The sequence below is a fragment of the Sceloporus undulatus genome, chromosome 6, assembly GCF_019175285.1.
Source record: "Sceloporus undulatus isolate JIND9_A2432 ecotype Alabama chromosome 6, SceUnd_v1.1, whole genome shotgun sequence".
In the NCBI taxonomy this organism is placed as follows: Eukaryota; Metazoa; Chordata; class Lepidosauria; order Squamata; family Phrynosomatidae; genus Sceloporus; species Sceloporus undulatus.
The window spans coordinates 5422118-5449050 of NC_056527.1; the positions used below are offsets into that span (position 1 = coordinate 5422118).

At 44.0% G+C, this 26933-nt stretch overlaps 1 protein-coding gene across 2 annotated transcripts; it reads left to right on the top strand.

Moving 5' to 3' along the window:
* On the top strand, positions 1 to 26143 carry CCDC13 (coiled-coil domain containing 13). 2 transcript variants are annotated; one of them, XM_042477410.1, is made up of 16 exons: positions 1 to 372; positions 1883 to 2121; positions 3684 to 3832; positions 5549 to 5691; positions 6064 to 6144; positions 7358 to 7468; positions 8625 to 8729; positions 9565 to 9729; positions 10690 to 10866; positions 14672 to 14878; positions 15616 to 15743; positions 17464 to 17538; positions 18617 to 18745; positions 21917 to 22071; positions 23757 to 23871; positions 24870 to 26143. In XM_042477410.1, exons 2-16 carry the CDS (start codon positions 1886 to 1888, stop codon positions 25027 to 25029), a joined length of 2136 nt encoding a protein of 711 aa, XP_042333344.1. In that variant the 5' UTR covers positions 1 to 372; positions 1883 to 1885; the 3' UTR covers positions 25030 to 26143. The 2 variants fall into 2 exon arrangements, with proteins under 2 accessions (XP_042333344.1, XP_042333345.1); XM_042477411.1 differs by lacking the exons at positions 18617 to 18745; positions 21917 to 22071; positions 23757 to 23871; positions 24870 to 26143 and adding an exon at positions 18162 to 18605.
* Positions 26144 to 26933: the final 790 nt, after the last annotated feature.

Consider the following 26933-nt stretch of genomic DNA (forward strand, 5'->3'; position numbering starts at 1 on the left):
AACACAGGGAGGCCCAAAGTTTGGCGGTTTAAACGACGGGCTTCTGGCCTTGGCAAACACCTTCAGAGTGAAGCCTCGCTGCATGGAACAGACACAAAAAACGCCCCCATTTTTCTCTGCTGTGGAAAAACAACAACAAAAACCCGCCCCTTTTTTCCTTCTCAGTCTAACTCTAGTCAGGCTTCGTCTCCGCGACTAGGCCCTCGGCGTCGCCATGGCGACCGTTGCCAAAGGGACCGCGTCAAGAAAAACTTTAGGCCTCTCGGGGTCCTTCTCGGGGCCTTTGCCCAGTCGCTCGCTACGCCTCGCCCCGAAAGGAGGAGGAGGAGCAGGAGGCCGGGAAGGAAGGGAGGCCTCGCGGGGGATGCCAGGGTAAGAACCCAGAGTGCGCCGCTGCGTTGGTCGGAGGGCTGGGGGCCAGTCCGGGGTCCTTCCAGCAGCAGGTTGCCTCGACTGGAGCGCTGCTGAGGGCCACACTAGATAGATAGATAGCTAGACAGATAGATAGATAGATGCATACACATACACTTTATATATATATTGATGCCACTATACAGTATATATACACACTCTCTCTCTCTCTATATATATATATACTTTATGTATTGAATTACACACTCACTCTCCCAACTATTGAATGCCACACTATATATATATACATATATACACACACTTTGTATGTATTGAATGCCGCATACTCTCTGAATATATATATATATATATATATATATATATATATACTGAATGCCTCTCCCTCTCTCTCTAAACTCCAAGTCTGCAGACTTGAGATCCACGGACTTGAATGTCCGTAGAGGGGCAACCGCCATTAACCCCAATAGACTTGAATGGGGTATGTGCATGGGGGACATGCACCATGAGTGTGCGGCCCCCCCCATGCACGCACCCCATTCAAGCCTATGGGGTTTGAATATGCGTGAGTTTTGTAACTCACAGGGCCCCCCAAAACGGATCCCCCGCATGTATATGCTGCGATGCTGTTCTCACCCGTCCCCCACATCCAATTCTCACCCTCTCCCTGCATTATTTCAACAGTGCTGTAAAAACAAGGATTGCCCTTGGATGTCAGGAAATATCTTGTCCATATTTGCATTCATGGAATCACAGAATCATAGAGTTGGAAGAGACCCCAAAAAGGGCCATCCAGTCCAATCCCCCTTCTGCCATGCAGGAACTCTCAATCAAAGCATCCCCATTGACAGATGGCCATCCAGCCTCTGCTTAAACACCTCCAGGGAAGGAGACTCCAATACACTCTGAGGAAGAAGCGTGTTCCACTGTTGAACAGCTATCCCTATCGGGAAGTTCCTCCTAATGTTGAGGTGGAATCTCTTCTCCTGGAGCTTCCATGCATTGCTCCATTGTGTCCTACTCTCTGGAGCAGCAGAAAACAAGCTTTCCCCCTCCTCAATATGACATCCCTTCAAGTATTTAAACAGGTCTATCATATCACCTCTTAACCTTCTCTTCTCCAGGGTGAACATACCCAGCTTCCCAAGTATCTCCTCATAGGGCTTCATGGTTTCCAGACCCTTCACCATTTTGGTTACCCTTCTCTGGACATGCTCCAGTTTCTCAACTTCATTTTTGAATTGTGATGCCCAGAATATTGTCTGCATTTAAATGAATGCAGTATAGCGATTCCTCCAGAGCTTCACAAGCCACCTGTCGAGTGAAAGGTTGCTCGTATTAGTAGACTTTGGTGGGAAATTGTAGTGTTTGAAAATAGACAGGGTGGACACACTGGAGTGGATGAAGACGACCAAGGAGGAGTGGATGAAGCTCATTAAGCTTTCTGAAAGGTCTTCTTGAGATGTAAGTGTTCTGCTTTCATTTGCTCTCTTTTTTTCCTCCCTTTAAAAAGTGAATGATGGATGTCAATGTAGAAGTAATTGAAAATTTAAAAATGCAGTTCAAAACTCTGCAAGAACAGCAGCAAAAGAGAATGCAACACCTGATGGAGAGAAAGAAGGAAAGGCAACAAAGCGTCATGAAAAGCAAACATGATGACCAAAACGATGCCTTTGGAGTCCAAGATGATCTCAACTTATCCAAGCTTGCTAATCTGGACAATGAAGCGCCAAATGAGGACACAAATAAAAGGTAAAAGGTCAAGATAGGTTCCACCATCAGTAAAACTACAACAACAACAACAAAAGATGTGGGGAGTCTGTGTAAATCTGACACAACCTTTGTAGTGCACTAACACGTAATGGGTGACCTACAGGATTCATGCACTGTCACAATAGACTTCATTAACATGTGTGTGGTGTTAGAAATGGGGAATCTGCATGACATCTACCTAGATTTTAGATCAGGACTTGCAGAGATTGCAGTCCTCTGCATAGGAGACACAGTGGTGCAAAACCAGGGCAGAACTCCCCAAGGTTAACTGTTGGGGCAGATGCAATCATACCTTCATTTGGTCTAATATTTAGGAAGCTGAAGCATGTATTATACTAATGTGAAGTCGAAGGCTTTCATGGCCGGCATCCAGAGTTTTTTGTGGGTTTTTCAGGCTATGTGGCCCTTTTCTAGCTAGAACATGGCCACATAGCCCAAAAACCCACAAAAAACCATGTACAGTGGTGCCTCGGGTTACGAAAGTAACTAATATTTAGCTTCCTAAATAGCTAAAGAGAGCTTATGGTTGGATCTGCTTCTACAGCAGGGAAATGCAGAGGATTCCAGTCCTTGCAAGGTGAGTTTATGCTGTTAAATGAGGGATAAATACATTCCTTCCCATTCCCAATATTCAGTGTTATTCATTGCCCTATTTGCAGTTCAAGAAGTAACATCAAAATATACTGCCTCACATTAAGTATCTACTTGGAGTGTATTGTGGAACAGGACACTTAAGAGTTCTTGTTCTGTAGCTATTTAATATCCTGGTGTTTGTGGCTCCAAGGTTTTCTGGACCTGGAAGCTGCAAACAGGCCTCCATATTTTCTTAAATGTAGTTGACAGTACTGTGCAGTTTTTAGGTAACTGTTTTACAGGATAAAACCAATTTATCTAATCCAACTTTGTGTTTCCAGGAGTAACTACTAAAATACTCAATGAAAGCTAAACTACATGATAGTTGCATATTACTTTCTTTAGCAGACACAGTATCCTTCTGAGTAACAGTTGCTGAGGAAGTCAGGCACACATAAGAAGGTGCTACTTGTGTTCATGTCTTGCTGTGGGCCTTTCTGAGGTATATTGTTGACCATTGTGGGAACATATGCTTGGTTATATATGTCTGTGGTTTGATTCTCTGTGTCCTTAAAGCCAAAAATGGTCCTTCAGATATTTTGGATTTTATTTCCCAGAATTCCAAGACAGCGTGCCTAACGATAATGGATTATATGAGACAAAAGTAACTGCATCACTGTGATCAGATGCAGTTAATCACAGCTAAACTTTATGAGGCAAACAATTCTAGTTCCATTAAACTAGTGTGGGTTCAGGCATGGGGCATTTGTAGAGGAAGATCCTCCCTCCCAAGCTATTGGTCATCACAACATCTTAAAGCAAAGAATTTCATAACTATTATATGTTAGGAATGGCCACTGTTTTTTCACTTACTACAGTTCTCTCTCTCTCTCTCTCTCGTTCTCTGGCATCAGAACAACATTCACAATTCATAGCAAGCTTTAAAAAGAATATATATTCTTCCTCAGATTGCTGGAAAATGAAAATGAGCGTCTCCAGAGCCAGCTTCGTGAAACTGTTGATGAAAATGGCAGGTTATACAAACTGCTGAAGGAACGAGAGTTTGAGATCAAGCAACTCCAACAGAAGTTAGAGGAGGAAAGATTTGCTCTGATGGGTAAACACAGATGCTTTATAGGCCACCACGCCTCTTCTCAGCTCTCTGCATACTCCTTCAGGTTATGTGGGCTGCAGCAATTATAAGGGTCATAGAGCAACAAGTGTCAAGTAATACAGATAGTTTAGGAGCATTAGAAAACTTAATACAAAACAAGATTGGATGCATTCTACAATGGAACGATATTAAATCTTCACCAAGTAATTTAGCTAAAGCATGCTTTATTTTTGCAATTTACTTTGCAGAATTTAAGAGAATGAGATTGGGAGAAAAGGAGAAAAAGATGTGATAGGGAGAAAAGAAACTACCTGGCATTTGAAAAATAGGGAACAGTCTGACTTTTAATAAAGCCAATATGAGTACCTATATGAATTTCTTGGCATTCGTGAGACCACCACAATGTACTTCTGGGGGGAACACTGTTTTTAAAAGGCTTTAAGGGAAAGGAAAAATCCCAAATTCCTACACCATATAAACATTTCTGAAAAGAGTGCACTGTAATGATCTGTATATTTATCTTATTCCATCTAAAAAGATCCCTTGTTTGACTTGTAATTAACCCTTTTCATTGAAAATGCCGTATTTCTTTTAGCCCTGTAAATAAATTTCTTTATGAAGAAAAACATTTTGGGAGAGGGGGAGAAAAGGTTCTCACTTTTCTTATCCAAACAACTGACTCGTACAACTCAATTTTTAAAAACGTAACCTTCCTATCTTTCCTAGATTCTTCCTTTTGTCCAACAAGGGGCAAAGCCATAGGGAAGGATGAGTTACAATCTCCAGGTTTACCCCCATGAATTGTTCATTTCTTCCTTCATTTTTGAGAAACTCTGTAGTTTTTTATTTCTGGTCATCTAAAGAAAAACATACATGCAACATTCAGCTCTGTTTCTTGGTAAGAATCTCACTACTGGAAGGTGCTAGAATGGTGAAAGCTATTTTGGTCAAACACTAAGCAGTGAAATATCTCAAAATGCTTTGTGCTGCTCAGGGCTATCCTTCCTCTGTCATTGATTTCCGCGTCTACTCCTAGTATACTCTTACTTCTGTCACCGCAACGTTTCTGGCTAAAGACATGTTTCCCTATGATCTTAAATTTGCTTTGCGTTTCATAATTGTGCTATTGTGATCCAATAATACGCTAAAGAGCCAGTATTGTGTAGTGGTTTGACAATTGGAGTATGATTCTGGAGAGCAGGGTTCAAATCCTCGTTCATCCATGGAAGTCTACTGGGTGCCCATGGACAAAGTCACACACTCAGCCTGAGGGGGAAGCAAAGGCAAACCCCCTCTGAAAAATCTTGGCAAGGAAATACTATGACAGGCACAAAAGCAATCCAATAATAATATCTCTCTCTAATTTTACACACCTTTCTTCTAGGACCGTTGTACTTTCCCAGATTATCTCTCATCCAGGCATGATTCAGACCCAGACCTGCTTATATCATTGAATCATAGAGTTGTAAGAGACCACAAGGGGCATCCAGTCCAACCCCATGCCATGCATATTTAGCTGTTTAAAATTGTGTAGTTTTTCACTGCTGTTGAGCCACTCTGAATATTGTCCAGAGAAAGACACATTAGACATTTTAATAGTACTGATGTATAGTTATGCCAGTTTTACCTTAGATTCTAATATTGGCTAGATTAGAAAAGCAAAAAAGTTTTCAAATATAATAATAGTAATAGTGCTTTCTTCCCTTTCTCCTTTTGCAGGCACATCTGGCTTAGTAGGAGATGTTGCAGCCACTAAAATTGTTGAACTGGCAAAACAGAATCGACATTTGACTGCTGAAACTGAAAGGGAGAAAGCCAAAGTGAAACAGCTGAATAACAGAATCAAAGGGCTGGAGAAAGAAGTAAGGCTACCTTCTGTTATAAGTGTGTTGCATAAATTCAGTTTGATAACAGAGAATAAAGACAAGATAATTGCCCAGATTGCTAGATAAGATCCACTTCACCTTATCTGCTTTGCATCTCTGAGCCCAGCAAGCAGCTGGAAACCTGACAGTGATTTTATGTGGTGCCAACATGTTGTTTCTTGTTGCTTCTAACTTGCTTCTTAGTTCTTTTCCTCCTTGTGGTATATTGTGGGTGCCAGGCTAAAGACTGTTGCATTTGACTCTGATAGCTGTTCACATCTCTTTGTACATTGGCTTCTGTACTTTGTTAGAGAAACACTGTCAGGTAATCAGCTTTATAATTGTGCAAATATATATATTTTTTCTTAGTTGCAAATGGTACTTGTCAAGCTGCAGTCACATGGGGACAAAGACAGTCAATCAGCCCGTAAAACAACAGAAACATCTTTGGTAAGTGGGTTTCTCAACCCATAGGGAACACTTGTTTCTGTATCACAGCTGTGGGCAAAGGGAAGATGGGTGCTATATTCTTTCCCAGAGATCCACACTATTTCCTCAGAGTCTAGTATGGAGAGGAAACTCCAACCAACCAGAAGCAGCCCGGTTGCTGGCAGGCTCAGGAACAAGTGAAGGCTTTACTCAGGTCCTCTTCTGGCATGTGTAAGCTGCTTCCTACACCATACTAGTAGTCAGCTTTGATTGTCATCCCTACACAACCGCCTCAGTGTTAGGATTGTTGTAAAGATGATTAGTTTATTAATTAGTACGATCACAGTGCTAATATTGGTTGTCACAACTTTGGGTAGTTCTGGCATGGGGGCTGGATTAAGTTTGGGGGTAGATAGGGCCCATACCTGGTATGTGGGTCCCTTTAAAGAACTATGGGGGTGTAGGGAATCAGGCCATGCCTAACCTGGAGGCATATGGCTTTGTTTTACTCCCACATGGCAGGGGAACCACAGGGGCTTCCGCACAAGTGGATTCCCACATATGTTATTTCAGTATTATCCAGCAGGTGGGCTGGGTGAATGGATTTCCACTAGTTGACAGTTGGGCCAACCAATGAATGGATTGCCATAGGCTAACAGGATTGTCATAGGCTACTGATGCCTGGATCCAGAGACATACACTGGTGCCTCGGGATACGAAATGATCGGGTTACGAAATTTCCGGGATACGAAAAAGTTGGATTGGCAAAAACTGTTTCGGGTTACGAAATATTTTTCGGGTTACGAAATTCATTTCGGCGCGAAATTCAAATGCTGCAAAGTGCAGCTATAGGCTTTCCAGTGCTAACGGAAAGCCTTTTCGGGTTACGAAAGGAATGGCGGAACGAATTAATTTCGTAACCCGAGGCACCAGTGTACTGTGGATCAAGACTATTTATTTGTAACCAGTGAAGTTGTAACCTTTTCCATTCCAAGCAAATGTGGTCCATGTTCATTCTTGCTGGATTTTTAAAAAAAATATATTCTAAATATTTTTGTATTCATTGTACATCACCTCAGAGGCTCTGATGCGATCAGAGGGATGCATAAATGCTATAAATAAGTCAATAAATAAGTCTTCAAACTTCTTTCCTCTTTGATGAATGTCTGCTGTTATTGGGGTTCTCTGTACTCCTCAAATAACTGCATTCCTTTTCATTCTCTTCAACCATGAGAACCCAGAGGGGAAAGCTCTGCTAGAAAAGCTAACAGCAGCCAACCTCAAAATTTCTGAATATCGGAACCAGCTCCAAACTGCCAAACAGGAGCTTAAGATGACACAGAAGGTAGGAGTCATTCTGTGATTGTTTCCATATATTGCTATCAGCTAAGATAAAGGAATCTTTTTTCCCTTTGAAATTTGCCCTCTACTGGATACAATAGGGCTACAAAGGTTCATAGAAAAAATACCTATTGCTGTGGTGAATACAGGTCCTTAAATTGCCTAGTTAGAGGTTCAGGTTCCATATTCAGTTTTGAGACTGTAAAGTCGCAATAGACTGGTGCAAGTGCAACTGAAAATCAGACTTGAATGCTTAGACTATTTGAGAAATAAAATCTGCCAGCAACTCACAGAAATCTGGATTTTCTTGATAATTAGATCTGTCAGGAGAGACACCAAACAATATTATACTGACTTGGGGTGAAATGTCTATAAAACCACATGGAATATAAATAAATTACACTGAAGTAGTTTTAAATTGCATAAACAATTTAAACTTGCATAAATATTTAAAATTCTTCTTTAAATTATTTGAAGCCACCTTGAATCCAAACATGGGAGAAAAGTGGGATACAAATTAACTAATTAAATAATGATGTATAATAGTTGCACACTAGGGTTGGTGTCACCTATTGTGGTAACTCATGGTGTCACTCCCCACATTGACCTCCTTCTGTACCACACCATATAGAAGCCTTAGTAATGTTTTTTTTTGTATTGATGTTACTCATAAATCAAAATTCTCATATATCACTGAATGTATTGGCAGTAATTCATCCTAATAGCCATCACTAAAGTTACTTTCAGGTCATATGGTATCTCCAGCATTATCTCTCCTCTGGCTAAACATGAAAGTTATTGTGTCCCAACTTAGAGCAGCTGTTCCCATAGTCCCAAGTGAATGTCTCAGATTTTTCCAAGATGATTCACCATGTCAACTCAACCTGGGTTCTGTGTTTATTTGGGTAGAAGTGTTGACATGTCTTATGAAGCTGCTTTAAAAACACCTATGTGAAAAAGCCATCTTTTTTTAAGAGTGCAATAGAAGAGAAGTGAAACTTCAAAAATGGGATAGGAATCCAATTTGGACTCACTTTATGGCCTTCTAAAAATAAGTAAGCTGTTGGTGCTTAAAGTTGCTGCAACATTTAAGTAAAACATTAAAATCTCTGCTGTAAAATGTCTGGTTTGATGTGATCCTACCTACATATAATTTTCAGCTTTTAGCAAATGAAGTTGGAGAAGACGTTGACATTCAGAATCTGTTGACCACCCCGGGCACCTGGCGCGGGCGGGCTCAGCGGATTCTTGTCCTGCAAGGCAAAGTGAGTTGATGTTTCCATTTCTCCCCTCTTCTTCATGCTTATTGTCCAGCTCCTTGTTTATGGAGTGAGGAATTTTGCCAAAGTCATGGCTAATGAGTTGTAGGGGATTAGTTTTAGTTTTCCTATCACATACACGTTTAACTTGCTTACTTGAGTCAATTTGGTACAACATACTCCAGTTATGGGAAATGTGCAGCACTCCAGGTGTTGTTGAAACACAGTTCCCAGCATCCTTTACCACTAGCTCTGCTGGGACTTGCAGTCCAACAGCATCTAACAGGCTGCACAGTTCTCATCCCTAGTTTGCTTTGTAAGCACCTTGTCTTTCTGCATGTGCCAAATTGTATGTAGGGTAGATTGATTAGGGAAGCCCATTTTTCAGCAGAAGAGCACATGATTTACTGGTCCTACATTTTCCTCCTGGCATTCCTATCTTAAACATTGTGGGAAATGAGCAGAGTGTGAACAAATTCAAAGATATAGTCATGTTAGCCTGTAGAATCAGTATGTAGAGAGATCTTGTATCACCTTTGAGATTAACTAAAGAAAGAAGTTGGCAGCATGAACATGAGTATGTAAATAGTGAAAGGTTTCCCAAATGCTGAATTCACTATGAGTGATCACTTGCTTAAATTTCTTTTTGATGCCCACACTCAAGCAGGAAAGGAACTGAAAAGAGACTTTATTACAATTTGAGTGTCTTGGGGTATTTTATGCTCACCCTAGGTGATCCATCTTTTCCGGTCATATATTACCTTCTCATTCAAGAGGAACAGTCAGTATGCAGCTGAGCCGCATTTAGTCTTATGTGAATATCCTTTCCATTCTCCTCTAGGTCCGCGAGCTTGAGAGCCAGTTGGGCCACGGCAAAAGCAGGCTATCTGAAAACGGTTGCAGTGATGAAGTGTTAAACCTTACAGACTCAAGGAAAGAATCTGCCCAAGAGAAAAACCTGCAGAGGATCCGGAGTTTGGAAAAAGAAAAGAAAGAAGCTCTGGAGGTAAGGAAGTGAGCGTACGAATAAAGTGTCTTTTTTGGATCTGAGTGTTTGGCCTCCTGACTGGTTTCTGACAGAGAAGGCAGCCACTAAAGACACAGAGGCTCTGTGCTCTTCAGGAGAATCACGATCTATGTTTTGTCCAGTGACAGCCAGCGTCGTGTAATGGTTTCAGTGTTGGACTAGGACTCTGGATACCAGGGTTCAAATTCCCACTTGCATATGGAATCTCACTAGGTGATCTCAGGCAATAGATTTGGTAGTTCATTCTGGGTGGAAACTGGAGGTATGTACACTATGTGTAGTGATCAATGAGTTTGTGATAGCATGCGGTGCTTAGAAGTCCATTGTGCAGTTGCACACTGTTGTCAAGAAAGTGAGTGTGTGTGGACTGTTCATGGAAAATAGAAAGGCCCTGTATCTTTGGCTATATGGGTGAAGAAGCATTGAGCTAAAAGCAGGGAAGGAAGAGGATTAAATGGTTGCTGTTCACATTTTTCTTCCATGCAGATGTAATCTGCTTTGTGTTAAAAGAAAAGTGCAGAGGAGAATATCTTGGAGCCATGGGAATGCAGAACTGTTATTCAAATGCAAAGTCATGTAGGTTTTTCCATCACAAACTATAGCAGATATAACCCTAACCCTAGCATAGACTGAGTCTGGACGAAATGGCGGCGGCCGTTCCACACGGCCGCCGCCATCTTGATGTAGCGGATGCGCTGTGTCCACACGTCACGCCCCAGAAATGACACCATGAGTGCATGCTTTGGCACTTGCGGCGTCTCTTCTGGGGCCCAGGAAGGAGCGCAATTTTCGCGCTCCTTCTTTGCAGCGTCCGGGAACCGCGCCATTTGGCTTCTGCGGTTCCCAGACGCTGCAACCAGCGGCGGCAGCAGACCGCCGCTTTTCAGCAGTCTGTAACCCGCTCACATTTTTCTACTTTCTGTCTTTACTTGACTGCAGAAACTTACCAGTGAACACAATGCCCTCCAGAAGGATCATGAGGAGTTGAAAAAGAAATTGGATGGTGCTAAATCTAGGAACAAAGTACTGTCCAATGAAGTGAAAATCCTGAAGGAACAAGTTTCAACCCTGCTGGACAAAGGAAAGCATGACAATGAGCTCATTGACGCTTTAACGGTATGCTCAGGCTGGTGCTTCATACTAGAGAGATTCAATGCTGGTTGTTACCTATGGCTGTCTAAACTCCCATGATGTTTCAAATGTGCATATTCCACACACATCCATTCTTCACTGCAAACTCTACCTCTGTATATGATTTCACCCTACAATCCTAGCGAGTTACTGCTCATTAGAATAGATACTAATGGGCTAGTTTGAGGGTGAGCAAAGTGCAGCCTTGGGCAAGTCATACTCAGCCTCAGGAGAAGGCAAGGGCAAATCTCCTCTGAACAAATCTTGCCTAGAAAACCCCATGATAAGTTCTCCTTAGGATTGCCATAAGTTGGAAACAACTTAAAGTCTCACAACAACAATAACAAAAGTGCAGCTACATAATGCACGAAGCCCCAGGGACAGTTTTGGCCTGCCCAGAAGTTCTCAAGGGTCAAAACCACCACCACCACCACCCCCCCGCCAAATGTCCCAAAACCATTTTCACCATGGTTTTGCCCTTACTGGCCCAATTTAGGCTCAGGCGAGCCCTTTTTTGAAACAAATTTACTTTTGCTCACTTTATGTTGTTAAAAAGTCTTCTCCTGGGCCTAAATGGCCTGTGGGGCCTAGAAACATGGTTCCCAGAAGGTATCTTGGTGGCAAAACATTTCCCCCCCATGCATGAGAGGCTATGGCCCTTCGGGCTCTCCGGGTGGGTAAAGCGTCCCCCCTGGCCTTTCAGGTGAGTGCCATGTAACAGAACTCTATAGGTTAGGCTTGCAAGAACGAAGAGCTAGGTTTCTGGGTAAGGGAAGTGCTGCAGCTCAAAAGAGGTTCCAAGGAAATGGTGAGTGTGGGCATGAAATGTCAAAATGGCAAGGAGTTTTAAATCAGTACCAGTTAAAGTAGTCTCAAATTGTGAGTTAATACCTGTGTTATACCACAGAGGTGCTATTTTCCAAGAAGGGCAGTGACAACAGGGCATTACTTTCCAAAACTGAATGAACCAATATTTCCAGCCAACCCCTGTACCATACACTCTGGGAATTGCTGAGAGCAATGGCTTTTTCTGGAATATCAGTATGCAAAGGGATCTTGTAGTGCCTTGGAAAGTAACTATGCAAGAGAAGTTGTAACATAAGCTTTCATAGACTAGGTCTGCTTCTTCAGGTGCATCTGAGGAAGTAGACCAAAGTCAAACACACTGCAAACATAATCCAGTTTGAGACTGCTTTAATTGCCCTGGCTGAGTGCTAGGGAATCATAGGAATTGTAGTTTATTGTGGAATCAGAGCTCTTTGACAGAGAAGGCTAAATGTCTCACAAAACTGCAGTTCCCAGAATTCCCTAGCACTAAGCCATGGCAAAGTGGTCTCAAACTGGATGATTTCTGCAGTGTAGTTTGGACCCAAGTCTACGAAAGCTTATGCTACAACTTCTTTCACACAGCCTCAAAGCCGCTACAAGATCTCTTTGCATATGTTATCTTTGTTGTTTGGGATAATGTGGTCCAAAACAACACCTTGAATATAGGAACAAATTGGAAGCTTCAACTGACACTGTCATAAAAATCCAGTATCTAGGCATCTTGGGGGCATGGTGTGCAGATAATGCATGACCCCAAAATGCCCGGAAGCCAGCTTCAAATGAGCAGCCACACACATGTAGGCCAGCTTCTGGGCGTTCTGACTTTTACACACCGCTGGAGTGCCTTAAAGCTGGCTTTTAGCTACCCGATAAAGGAGTGGCTCTTTGCCACTCCTTTTTCAGGTGGCTTCAACATGAATTGGGGCTGTGGCATACAGTTGCTGTGGCTCCAATCCGCCTTCAGAAGGAGTGGCTTGAAGCTGCCCCTTCAGAGCCATCTATTTCAGCCCAAAGTAGTATTGTTTTGCCCTTTATTAAACTAACCAATCTGCAGAATAGCACAACTTATTGGGGCTTTGGTCATGTAACTAAATTCCTTAAATTATCTCATAGAATCGTAGAATCACAGAGTTGGAAGAGATCACAAGGGCCATCCAGTCCAACCCCCGGCCATGTAGAAACTCTCAGTCAAAGCATCCCTGACAGATGGCCATCCAGCCTCTGCTTAAAGACCTCCAAGGAGGGAGACTCCACTACACTTCTTCCTAATGTTGAGGTGGAATCTCTTTTCCTGGAGCTTGGATCCATTGATCCGGGTCCTAGTCTCTGGAGCAGCAGAAAACAAGCTTGCTCCCTCCTCAATATGACATCCCTTCAAGTATTTAAACAGGGCTATCATGTCACCTCTTAACCATCTCTTCTCCAGGCTAAACATCCCCAGCTCCCTAAGTCATTCCTCATAGGACATGGTTTCCAGACCCTTCACCATTTTAGTCACCCTCCTTTGGACATGCTCCAGTTTTTCAACATCCTTTTTTAATTGTGGAGCCCAAAACTGGACACAGTATTCCAGGTGGGGCCTGACCAAAGCAGAATACAGTGGCACTATTACTTCTCTTGATCTAGACACTATACTTCTATTGATGCATCTTAAAATTGCATTGGCCTTTTTAGCTGCCGCATCGCACTGTTGACTCATGTTCAACTTGTGGTCTACTTGGACTCCCAGGTCCATTTCACATGTAGTTTCATTCAGCCAGATGTCCCCCATCCTATAGCTGTGCATTTTATTTTTCTGCCCTAAGTGCAGTACCTTACATTTCTCCCTGTTGAAGTTCATTTTGTTAGCTGTGGCCTAACTTGCTAGTCTATTCAGGTCATTTTGAATGTTGCTCCTGTCCTCTGGAGTATTAGCTATTCCTCCTAGTTTGATGTCATCTGCAAATTTGATAAGTATGCTCTCAATCCTGTCATCCAGGTCATTGATAAAGATGTTGAATATCACTGGGCCCAGGACAGAACCCAGTGGGACCCCACTGGTCACTTCTGTCCAGGATGAAAAGGAGCCATTGTTGAGCACCCTTTGGGTTCGGCCAGTCAACCAATTACAAATCCATGTGACAGTTACATTGTCTAGCCCACATTTCACTAACTTGTTTGCAAGAATGTCATGGGGAACCCTGTCAAAAGCCTTACTGAAATCAAGATATACAGTGCTACCTCGGGTTACGAAATTAATTCGTTCCGCCGCTCCGTTCGTAACCCGAGTAATTTCGCAACCCGAAAAGGCTTTCCGTTAGCGCTGGAAAGCCGCTAGCCGCGCTTTGCGTTTGAATTTCGCGCCGAAAAAAATTTCGTAACCCGAAAAAAATATCGTATCCCGGAACAGTTTTTTCCAATCTAACTTTTTCGTATCCCGGAAATTTCGTAACGCGATCAATTCGTATCCCAGGGTACCACTGTACTACATCTGTTGTAGAATATCATGTAAACAATATCTTTTTAATGGACAGGCCTTTTGCACTTGAAATTGCACTTTTGCTGAACAAGAGTAAAGCCAGGCAGTTCCCGCCACCCCAGTTTCTTGTTTTCTTCTAGATCTTAATTTACTAAGGGAAATAAAATGAATTTTTATTTAGTATACAAAAATGTAACAGTCATAAAATCTTGTAATGGATAAATATTGAATATACTGTGTTGCTAAAGAGGTCCTCAGGCAGCATAGATGCCTATAATGGATGTTCGATCTATTCATGAGTTGCTTAACTTGAAAAGGCTTGTCCCTGATATATGTTCCTGCTAATGCATTTCCTTTGCAACACTGAAGTTGGTCTTGTGTTTCTCAACCTTTCAAAGCTGTGCCTGTCCCTTGCTTTAGGCTGAAAGTGCTGTCTTCATGCACATTTAATGTCTCACATGTATAAAAAACCATGTGTCCCACATGCCTTTTCTGTTTTGCCAGAGCCAGCAGAAGGAAATGCAAGTCATTTTAAAGAACCTGAGCCAGCAGGATGGGAGGATCAAAGAAAGACATCAGAGCCTGGGGGTGCAGCTTAATGTTGAAGAACAGAATCAAAGCTGCCTCATAGACCAGCTCAAGCAGATGGTCGCTGAGAGAGAAGCCACAGTGAAAGAATTGGAGGAGAAAGTTAGGCAACTAACTATGCAGGTAAACCAGATCAGACAAACTAGCCTGGGAAGATCACTCACACAGAAATTACTCATTAAGCATGATTGGACTGATCGGACCCATTCTGCACCCCCATTGGTGCATTTTAATGTCTACCCTAGAATAGGACAGGTCCTCAGAAGAAACTCCAACAGGAAATCTCTCTCTCTCTCTCTCTCTCTCTCTCTCTCTCTGTGTGTGTGTGTGTGTATATATGTATATAAAAATAAAAGGGTCTGTCTCTGGATAGCACCCAGAGGTTGGCCAGACAAAATATTTGCTCCTGGGAGGGAGAAAGCAATATTTTCAGAAGCACCACTGACCCCAGATACAATCTCAGGTGATTGCCTCAGGATCCCTTGCAGTAACATGCCCAAAGTGCATATTATTCGTAGTTTCATGATACAATTTCATCAGTCCTGATTCAAATTGAGCCTCTCACCTCCCTTTCCCTTCTCAGCTGCTATTTTCCTTGGGAGGAAAGCTGCCATTGCCACCTATTTTAGTTTGCCATTACCAAAGAGAGAGTACAACATACCCATAGTAAATACAGGCTTAATGTAACACAATTCTTACATATAAGATACAACAGCATCCCAGTGTGTGTGAATTGTAATAAAAAGCACCAGCTCTCAGTCCTGTCTTGAAAGGGTGATAGCAAAAGGATAGGCCAGAAAATGAGACCAGGTGAGGCAAAACATGTTTAATGTCCGACTTGGTTGATATTTTTATACCAGATTCATCTTCGTCATACAGATGAAAATACCAGTTCCATTTCCACAATGTCTGTGGAGTCTTTGGAAGAAGGGGATTACATTTCTGAACCCAAAAAGGAGGGCCTCGTTGGAAGTAATACTTCTGGACGGTGAGAGAGAAAAATAAACCTTCTAGAATACAGTTTCCTTCCTGGGTGGAGTTATAAAGGGACTCCAAGGGCCCATACAGACAGGGCAAAATAATGCTGCTTCGGGTCACTTTGAAGGTATGCTGTTTCAATGATGCATGTGTCCTAAGAGGCCAGAAGCTGCACCAAAGCTTCACTCCAGTCCTTAGGACTGGAGATGGCTTTGGCATGGCTTCTGGCCTCTTAGGACGCATGCATCATTGAAACAGCATACCTTCAAAGTGACCCGAAGCAGCATTATTTTACCCTGTCTGTATGGGCCCCAAATCTCTTAATTGCTGTAGTGTGGATGCAGTGCCGGAGGAGTGTTGTGGCACCATCCTGGGGGTGGAGCTGGGTGTGTGTCATATAGACGCTATGCCCCAACTCCAGGGACAGCATCAGGAACTTAGGTGCTATGTCCTTTATCAGTCATATGGCAGGTTGAAGTTCAACCACTGCTGCTTTCCCTATTGTTGTTGCTTCTGTACTGAAGAGACCCTGTTGGATTTTGATTATGTGGAAGTTAAAGCAGCCTCACTTGGGGGGGGGGGGGGTAATAACCATATAAATAGAAGGGGACCAGGGTTTTATCCTCTGCTGAATCAACAATTTTTGAACAGTCGTGCAATTTTCAGAAATTCCAGCTGTATCCTCTTATTTTGTTGTTGTTGTTGTTGTTATACTTTATTTATATAGCGGTGTAGCACTGTACACAGCACTGTACATGCAGACATGGGTTATTCCAATGCCAATGAGGGTAAGACCACTGTACAGCCTTCTCTCCACCAGGTCTTCTTTCTCTTCAATCATAGACAATTACTTCTCCCAACCTTACAAAAATAAGCTAGTCAGTGGTCTTAATTCAACCAGCAAGGATTCTTCCCTTACTTCTTTTCAGCTTGGATTAAATCCTTGAACATCTGGTGAAATCTGATCCTTTAGGAACCACTATTTTCTAGGAAAACAGATAATGTGAACAATATTCTCATTTCCAGAAGCTAATGTTCACCAGTGGAGGTAATACTTTTGTTGACATTGTGGAAGCATTTTATGACCAGTTCGGCTGATATATTGACTTTGTGGTTGCTCCTTGGGCCTAGTTGTCAGAGAGTGAGAAAATGGCTAAGGGCTTCTAGCAGAGCTTCACATGACTGAATGTTCTTCTACAGAAGCAAATTCTATGCACCAAGGAAACTTACGTGTAAAGACGAAAGAATCAAGCCTTGGCCTGCTCCCTGGTGTACTAGCTTTCTATTTGCTAGCATTTTTTTAAATGTAGAGGAATATTCAGTTACATTACGATGATGTGTAGCCCAAGGTGGTGCTACATGGATTTTCCACCCAAAAAAGAAGTCGTTTACAGTGCCCAGCGCTAAATTCTCCACAAGAGCAGCTTTAATTTTGTATAAATGTAGCATCATCTTAAAGGTAGTTGTGATCCAAATATTTTCTGATCACTCCTCTGATAAGTAGAGCTTGTAAAATACTTTTTGTGGTTGGGTCCAGGAGACTGCAGCTCCTAGAATCACCAGCCAGTATGGAAAGACCATGCTGGCTGAGGGATCCTAGGAGTTGCAGTGTAAAAAGTCAGTTTTCCAAGCTCTGAAGATCAGTGCCAGCTCACACCAAAAATGGAAGAGGGGAGGTTAAACATGGAGACTGCTGTAAAAAATGTTGACAGTGCTTTTATCTTTTCTAGGGTGGTATCTAAGATGGGGCACACCCTTGTGGACTCTGTGGCTACTTCCTTCCCATCAACTGCCTCACCTGCAAGGTCTGTACAATCTGTCTGTCATGGAGCAGTGGCTGAAAATTCATGCTTAGATTAACATGGGATTTTGTCTTTCCCCTTCTGTATCTCTGCATATGCCTGATCCTTGCAAGATCATATGGAGTAGATCTAGGAGATCAACTACTACTGAAATAGATACCGGCTGCTCAGAGCCCATAGGATAGGCTGGGACACAAGTAACTTGTAAAATAAGCATAGGTGTCCACATCGTGGCAGTGTTGTGCAAGCTCACTCCATTCTTGCTCTCGAAACATGATAGCTAAGCTCCTTTCTGTGCTCAGAGAGAGATTTTGGCTCATGACCGCTGCACAAGGCTGAACTGGCAAGCTAATGAAAATGGATCAATGGACTCAGTGGGATGTTTCATGTAGCTAAGGCAATTCTGTAGTTACAACAAGTATGGGCTAGTACTCCCCAAAAGTGGTGTTACCAAAAGCCCAGTTCATCCACTTTAGCTTCTCCCAGAATTTCAAATCAAGCTTTGACCAAGAGCTTGGAAAGATTACTTTTTTGGACTATATGTCTTAGACCCCCCCCCCATCCTGCTTAGCTAGCAGCCACACTGACTTCATTTTCTGTTTCTCTTATATTTGGCTTTAAAATAGGTTTAGACAAGTCTGTGAGTGGAGATGGTTCAGAGGGAGGATGCTTCTTCGTACCACTTTCACAGTGAGAGAACAACTTCATGTCCTACTATGCATGTCTCAGAAGCATCCCACTGGACTTTGTTGGCTGGACTAGATTGGTCCTTGACTTGATCCAGCAGGCTGCACCTTATCTTCGGCCATGTCAGATTTTCTTTTTTAAAAAAAAAAAAAAAAGGTGTGGGGTAGTCTGTTATAGAAGAATCAACAAAAAGGTTGTATGGCATTTTAAAGAATAACAAGTTTTATTTGCCATAAGCAATTTTGGAGTGCAGCCCACTGATCTGATAAAGTGGGTAGAGTCCATGAAAGCTTGTGTCAAATAAACCTGTTAGTCTTTAAGGTGCCATAATTATTTTTTTTAAATGTTTGTTTTCTAGCCAGCACAATCATTTCAATCCTTTTCACTTTTTTAGTGTTGCTGAGCCTGGTGATCTGGATATGAAACCCCTGAACATCCAGATTGCAGAATATAAGACCCTTTGCCAGGCAACTGAAGTGGAACGTGGCAGGCTGATAGAAATGGTCAACATCCTACAAAAAAGGTGACAAAAGCTCCTGAATGAGAAACATGGCTCCCTAGGCCTATGGTTGTCCATTTTTCCAAATCACTCACATTTTCTGAAGTCGACAAAATTTCACAGTGCCTTGACTGTGGCCAAGGAGGGAGAAAGCTCACGTCAATAGCTGAGCACATGTTTTAGAAGCAAAAAAGGCCAGGCTTTTCTGCTGCCATATTCATTCTTGACTGAAACTCTGGAAAGCTGCTTTCCATCACTGTCCTGCCCTAGAGGACCACCCACCCTATAGACCAGGGGTAGGCAACCTTTTTGAGCCAGGGGCCGGGTTGCTGTCCCTCAGACAACTGGGGGGGGGGTCGAAGCCGGGGGTGGAGCTTTCACCCTCCGGGGGTGGGGCCATGTGCCAGGGGCGGAGCTTCCACCCTCCGGGGGCAGAGCCGCACGCTGGGGGCGGAGCTTCCACCGAAGCCCCGCAGGGAGGAGGAGGCGTGTGCCCGCCCTCTCCTCGGTCCCTTCCTTCCAAAGGGCCCTTTCGGCCAAAGGGGAGGAATGCCGAAGGGAAGGGCTTGGGCACCCGTCCCAGGCCCTTCCCTTCGGCTCTTCCCTTCGGCCGAAAGGGCTCCAAGGGCTGTGGAGGAGCCCAGGAGGCGGCAGGCCGCTTCCACGGGGCCCTCCTTCTTGGCCCATGCGGCCCCAGGCCCCTCCGGAGGAGAAGCCTGGGGCCAAGGGCTGTGGGGGAGCCCGCGGAGGCGGCAGGCCGCTTCCGCGGGCCCCTTCTCCGCCCGTGCCGCTCAGGCCTCCCTTCGGAGGGGAGAGGCCTGGGGCCGCAAGGGCCCTGGGGGGAGCCCGCGGAGGCAGCAGGCCACTTTCGCGGGCTCCTTTTCGGCCCGTGCGGCCCCAGGCCTCCGTCCAGAGGAGGTCTGGGCCGCAAGGACCCTGGGGGTAGGTTTGCCATAAGTCAGGACCTCCAAACTGGGACAAATGTAGGACAACATTTCAAATGTAGGGCGCATTGTTTAAAAAATGGAGGACATGCAAAAAATTGATTTTTAAAAATGTTAATATAAATGCATGTTTCTTAGGCATGATCAAAATGGAGGACATTGAGCATTATTCTAGACAGATGGCAGAAATGTCTTCCCTTCTGGCCACCCCCCTCCCCCCATTCCAAACAGCACATTTGTGCATTTGATGGCTTTACTTAACATGGCCTCTTGCATATTTCAGAGGCTTATTCCCTAACCAAACCCCTTGGGTTTAACACTTAGCATGGTTTAACATGGCTATGCATATTGAACATGTCAAAGTGGTTTCACCATTCTTGCACCAAGTGTACTTCTCAGAAGTGTGTACTTGGTCAAGGGACTTTGGTTTTTCTTCACTGCACATGAGTTTGTAAAAATCACAGCAATTTACATTGGCCTTGCCTCAGAGGCTTTCTGATATCAATATCACCATTAAAGAACCAAAAACACTCAGAAAAGGCACTTTGGAAAGTAACACTCTCTCGGCTTCTGAAACAGTGCGTGCATGCCTCTGAAGCTGACTCATATCATCATCATCATCATCATCATCATCATCATTATCGCACTATCATTGTCAAAGCAAGAGAGACTTGTTAGCATTAAAAGCACCCAAAACACACTTTGGAAGGTGACACTCTCTTGCCTTAAGAAACAGTGCCTGCATGCCTCTCAAGCTGACTTATATCATCATCATCATCATCATCACACTGTCATTGTTAAAGCAAGGGAGACTTGTTAGCACTTAAAGCACACAAAATAAAATTTAAAAAAAACCTTGAGGCCTCTGGCCACTCACCACCTCCTCCTTCTGCTCCCCCTCCATCTCTTCCTCCTCCTCCTTCTGCTCCCCCCTCCTCCTCGTCCTCTTCCTCCTTCTTCTGCTCCCCCCTCCTCCTCCTCCTCCTCCTTCTGCTCCCCCTCCTCCTCCTCCTCCTTCTGCTCCCCCCTCTTCCTCTTCCTCCTCTTCCTTCTTCTCCTCCCCCCTCCTCCATGCGCCGTGCGGCCTGGGGGCGGGGCGGAGGAGGCAGAGGAGAAGGAGGTGGGCGGCGCGGGGAGGCAGGGAGGGCGGCGTGGGGAGGGCGGCACGGGGCTTCCCCCATTTGCCTCCTCTGCCCCAGGCCGTGCGGCCCTCCTCTTCCTCCTCCGCGTGGTGGAGGAGGAGGAGGGCAGCGCGGTCAAGCAGTCGTGCGGCCCAGGAGGAGGAGGTGGAGGAGGCGGCGGCGGTGGTGGCAGGACCGGGCTGGGGCCGGTCCTGCCGCCTCCGCGGGCCACATCCGGCCCGCGGGCTGGGGGTTGCCGACCCCTGCTATAGACCAAATCCTCCCATTTCTTCTCGTTCAGCATACATGCCCTTGCTTGTGGCAAAGAATATTGAAACTTACTGGAACAACATGTGGAAGGGAGCGAATGACATTTAACACCACTGTGGAGGTTTCTAAAGGGGTGGTACCTCATTTTCCCCCTTAACAGTGGGGGTTAAGCTGTTGACACTTCGCAAAGGGCCCTGGTGGGCTGCATACAGTCCATGGGCCACCCAGTTCCTACCACTGGTACAGATCCATTTGAGCTCGATGAACCAAGGCAACTTCCCCTCTGTGTAACAGAACTTAGAAAATGTATATACTGAAGTATATCAAACTCATAGGTAAGTTGAGGGCTGGTTTTGGAGGCAAAATTATGGGTTTTTATATGACTCACGGATAAATTGAGGGTAGAACTTAGGGGCATGTAACAAAGAACGTAAAGGACAAAGAAAAGGAAAATAGAGGGTTCTCCCAGGATGGACTAAGCTCTTGCCTTTCACCACTCAAGAGGAAGAGGTGGTTCTTTTTTTGATACGAGTTAAGATACAATACTTTGACTTGTGGGTAGTTTTTTTGTGTCAGTTTTTGGGCTAACATTTCTAGACTTATTCATGGGTATATAGTATACAGTACTTCTTTGGACTACAGCTCCCAGAGTTTCCCAACCAGCATGGCCACCAGCTATACAGGCACTAGGATTCTGGGAGTTGTAGTCCAAAAATTTCCATACTCTGATGATGTGGATGAAATACACATGCATGCTTGCATCTGCCTAAATATAAATATTGTGAGTTTTGTGTTAGAGCTACTGTATAGTATTTTTTAAAAAAGAATTCTGTACTGAATTCATCTGTTTTGATTGTCAGGGTGGATGACAGCACTACTAAGGTCTGGGAAGCTGAGAAGAAGTTTCAAGAGCAGCAGCTCAAGAGCATTGCTCTGGAGCAACAGGTTGAAAAACTGAAAACAGATTCTGGAAAGAGTACTGGCTCTGCAAAAGCCCACTCTAAGAGCAAAGCAGGTAACATGGACTACGTCCTAGGACATCAGGAGATCCAGTCTCTACATGCATAATTTCTATCAAATGCCTATGAGCAGTATGAAAGTTTCAGCCCATGGTAACATAAAAGATGCTCTCTTGCGTATTACAATGATTTAACTTGGCTTCTTAAAAGTAGGCAAATATATATATATAAATAAGGGAACAGTTGCCCCAAAGGAATGGTGCTTCAGAAGCGTTTTTTGTCTAAAGCCAAAAGAAGGTAGCCACTGCCAGTTACACATTTAATGTTCTATCTACCCATTTCTTCTTCTTTGAGAGTCTTCACGTTAAGTGACATACACAAGCACACTTCCTCGTGCTCCACTGCCACTTGGTCCTGAAGAGTTTATATAGCTTTTTAGTTCCTGCAGTGGTGCAGGACTCGATTTTCATAGAATCATAGAGTTGGAAGAGACTGTTGTGGACTGCACCATCCTCCAACAAGGACGGCAGAAAGACGTGGCAGAAAGTTATTATTTATTATTATTAACCTTTATTTATGAAGCGCTGTAAATTTACACAGCGCTGTACATGCAATCTTTTTAGTTAGACGGTTCCCTGCCCTCAGGCTTACAATCTAAAAAGACATAACACAGAAGGAGAAGGGAGTGGTGACGGGAAAGGGTAAGAGGTCCAGCAGTTCCTCTCAACCTCCGAGGCCTGGACCAAGGCAGATGGCTTGGCTTCAAAATGGAAGGTTAATCATTATCCAGGGAAAATACATACTCACAAGTAGGATAATACATATACAGTACATACCAATACAGGAAATGGATCGATAAACAGTCAACAACAGAACATCAGATAGTTCATTTCATAGAGTTGGAAGGGGCCTTATGGGCCATTCAGTCTAGCTCCTGCTCTGTGCAGGCACACTAGCTAAAGCATCTCCAGTAAATAGCTGTCCAGCCTCTTTTTGAAGATGTCTAGAGAAGGGAGACCTCCCCACCACCACATCTCTAGGCAGTTGCTTCTGTTGCCAAACCACTCTTATGGACATGATCTTCCTTCTAAAGTTCAATCAAAATCGACCCTCATGTAACTTAAAACTGTTAAACCTAGTCTTTCCCTCTCGGGCATCAGAGAACAAAGCTTTTTGGAGACAGCATGCAGTTTCTCCTAATTCCTAGATCATTGTTCTGCCTGTCAGGAATTTGGGAGATCACTGTCTTCTGGGTTGGAGACTTAAAATGACTAAGTGATGGCTTCATTTGATAAGAGAGCTTCCAGTGCCTGGTTGTAACATGGCAGAAATGGATGGCTGAAATATACCTGTTGTTGTAGAGTGCCTTCCAGTCATTTCTGACTTATGGCGACCCTCAGGTGAATGTGTCACGGGTTTTCTTGGCATGTTTCTGCAGAGGGATTTCCCATTGCCATCCTCTGCGGCTGACAGAAATCTACTTGCCCAAGTTTACCCAGTGGGTTAACATGGCTGAGCCATGATTTGAGCCCTGATCTCCAGAGTTGTAGTCCAGTGATCAAACCACCGCACCACGCTGGCTCAAAATGTAACTATACAGGCTCATTGCAAAAACAAGTTTTTTAACAAAGGAAAAAATCAAGTTGGTAAGAATGAATGGAGGAACCTAGGTAGGTCTGAAATGTGAGCAAAATTTTGTGTTAGCCTTGCCTTTTACTGACAAGCCCTGATGTATCTACAGCTCAGCTGCCCAGCAGTACCAGGCAGACCTGGAATATGGGTGCTAAGAAGGAACCTCCATCTGCACAGCGGTCAGAAATGTCCCTGGAATCTCAAATAGAAGAATTGTCCACTAGGTAAGTTAATTAAGTTACCTTAATTATTCTTTATCAGGTCTCTGATTCTCCACAATTTAAGAAGACTGCTGCAGTCTCTGTCCCCAGGAGTATAGGACAAAGCCCTTAGGGCAGGTGTGTGTGTGTGTGCACGCACGCGTGCGTGCGTGTGAGAGAGAGAAAAATAGGGACTGCAGTCCAACAATATCTTGAAATCCATAGGTTGCTCAGTTGTCAACCTTATAGTGAATTAGCAATTGCTGCTGCTGCTCCTTCGTGGGCCCACAGGGTGCTATACAAAGTATAAAACCATTTAAAGCATCAAAGGTACAAATAAACACATTTAAAAAACAAACAAAAGCTCATCTTCAAAATATTTATCTAACCCACAGACAGTTAAAACAGTGCAGCCATCTCAGTATTAAGAAGTGAAGGCCAAGCCAAATAACACATTTATAGCTGCCTGCCAGAAACTCAGAAGAGATTGAGCCAGCCTGACTTTTCTCGGGTGGGAGTTCCCCTTTTACAGTGCTGCTGCAAAGAAAGCCCTGTCCCATGGATCCTTCAACCTAGCCCTTTGCGGTGGTGGGACACGCAGTGGGCCCAGGCTGAGGATCTTCATTTCAGACACACTTTCATGTGTCGAGGTGGTCTTTCCGACATCCTGGCCTCAAGCTAGGATAAAATCCTAATCATTTTAGCAACTGCACTGATGCTGAAGTGTGTATATTTGCAGATGGGGGTGGAGGGGTTGTGTGGAACTATAGGCCTGACATAGAAACATTTGTGGCATTGTTTCAGCGATGTGGGAAAACGCAATGCATCTTGTCTATAGACCAGCATACATCACCAATTTATCTGGTAGCTGTGTTGATAAAAATAAGGAGGCCGTGTTTCTCCGTGTTGCGACGAGGGGCTGGTATACTCCCTTCCAGTTTCAGTGCATTTGACTCATATGATTAATTTAATTAATTAATTAATTAATTAATATAATTATCAATAAATTTATTTCTACCTAGGCTTGCAATCCAAATTGATGAGAATGAAGGCCTGAAGAATGCTTTGCAGGTCACCATGAAGACCAAAGAGGAAGACTTCAGAGTGTATCAGGAGACTGTGGACCAGGTGAAGAAGACCTTCCGGCAAGCTCTAAAGCAGCAGAAGCAGGACAGGAACTAAACCTGGCCTGGCCATGTTGGCCTGCAAGGAGAGAGGGGGATTATTGGGGAATCCCCAGTGTGCTGGGGCTCTCATTGTTAAACTTTGCTGAACTCTCCCCAAATGATATTTATCTAAACACTTCCAGAAGGGAGGGAGAAATAGAGCTGATCTTGAGCCACTTGAAGGTGCTGATGAAGTAGCAAACACTAGCCAGCAAAAAAAAAAGGTCAGATCTTGTAATCCATACAGTACATGTAGCAGTGGAACTTGAGGCCTCTTATGCAAGTCTAGAATCTAGAGAAGCTGCTTTTAAAGATTTACCTGTGTAAGAACTACTAGACTGATTTCACATGTCTGCATTCCTGCCGTTTCTCCATGGTAAACTCAAAACACTTTTTGCCTCTCTTTGCACAACTGTGGTAAGATAAAAGACATCTTATTTTCATAAACATAGTGACATTCCTTTATTTCTGATTTGTTTCCTGGTTCTAAGATAGAGATAAAGCAAAGAAAGATGGATGTTCTCTGTAGCTTAGCCAGGTGTATTATCTGAGCAGCATTCACTAGGGCAGCTTAGTATCAGCACCACCTACTGGCATCACCGCACCCCACCTTTTGTGTCCTGCCATCTATAGTGTATAGTGTAGTTAGACAAGCCAGTGCTTAGAAAAATGACTTCTTCCACTACAAGCCCCAGAATCCATTTAGTCACCGTGGCCACTGGAGTTCTGGGAGTTGTACTGCAAAAGTCACTTTTCAAAGGCCATGTTGGCTGGAGATTCTGGGACCTGTAGTCCAAAAGTCACTTTTCCAAGCTCTAAACGTGATTTTCATTGCCTTGAGGCTTTTCACTGCAAGCTTGCTTTTTCATTGGATAATGGGCTGTTCATGGGCTCAGGTGGTGGTGGGTGTCATCATCATCACCATCCCCTTTTTAATATTACTCCCTTGAAGTCTCCATTTCTGCCTTAGGAAGAGTAGCCAATAACCTATGCAAGGACTCATTCCTCTGACTGTGTTACTTCAATTGCCAGATTTTGATAAAACTCATGACTCTTGCTCTTCACTTGCACAGTAGATTTGATTCTACTCCTAGTTTGTGCCTCCACCTTTTAATATTGTAATCTTCATCTCATCCTTGAGAAGAGAGAAGCTATGAAACCATGCAAAGATTCATTCGTCTGGGTGTGTCGCCTCAGTTGTCAGATTTTGATAAACCTCGTGACTCCTGGTCCCCAGTCCAGGTTTGGTTCTACTCCTAGTGCACTGAATGCAGAGTCACACTACTCCTTGGCAAGTAAAGAAATCTCTTTCAGATCCTGTGGCCTTGCCCTTGTAGGCTCACCCTTTAATAAACCATGTAACCCATATTACAAAGGAAATGACCTGGTGCCGAAAACTTCATTTGTACCAGGATGCAGCCCAGAAATCAGGAGTACAGCTGACACCTGGCAGATTTGAAGAAAAAATTGCCTCTGAGTCTATGGAATGCCTTTCCCTCGCTGTTGAGCAATTGTAGATTTTTTTCCTTTTTATACCTGTAGAGGGTAAGGAATGGCTGTGTCAGTTTCTGCTTGCACTAACATGCTGTTGCTAAAGTTTATAGGGGCGGGTTACAGACGGGCCGTTTGCAGCGCGTCCGCGACGTGCTAGGGTTGCCTCGGGGCAGAGCATGCACACGCCCCGCAACCCGAGCACGTCACGCATGCGCCGCAATTGCGCAGCACCGTCCATACGGCGTGTGCACCCACCACGTCACAGCTGCGCAGCTTCTAGACGGAGCTGCGCAGCTACGACGTAGCAGCCCTGCCTTTGGCGCTTTGCGGCGTCGCAAAAAGGAGCCGCTTTTTGGGCTCCTTTTTCGCTGCGCAGCTGCACCGCACTATTTGTATGTTGCGGCGCAGCTGTGCAGCAAAGTGAGG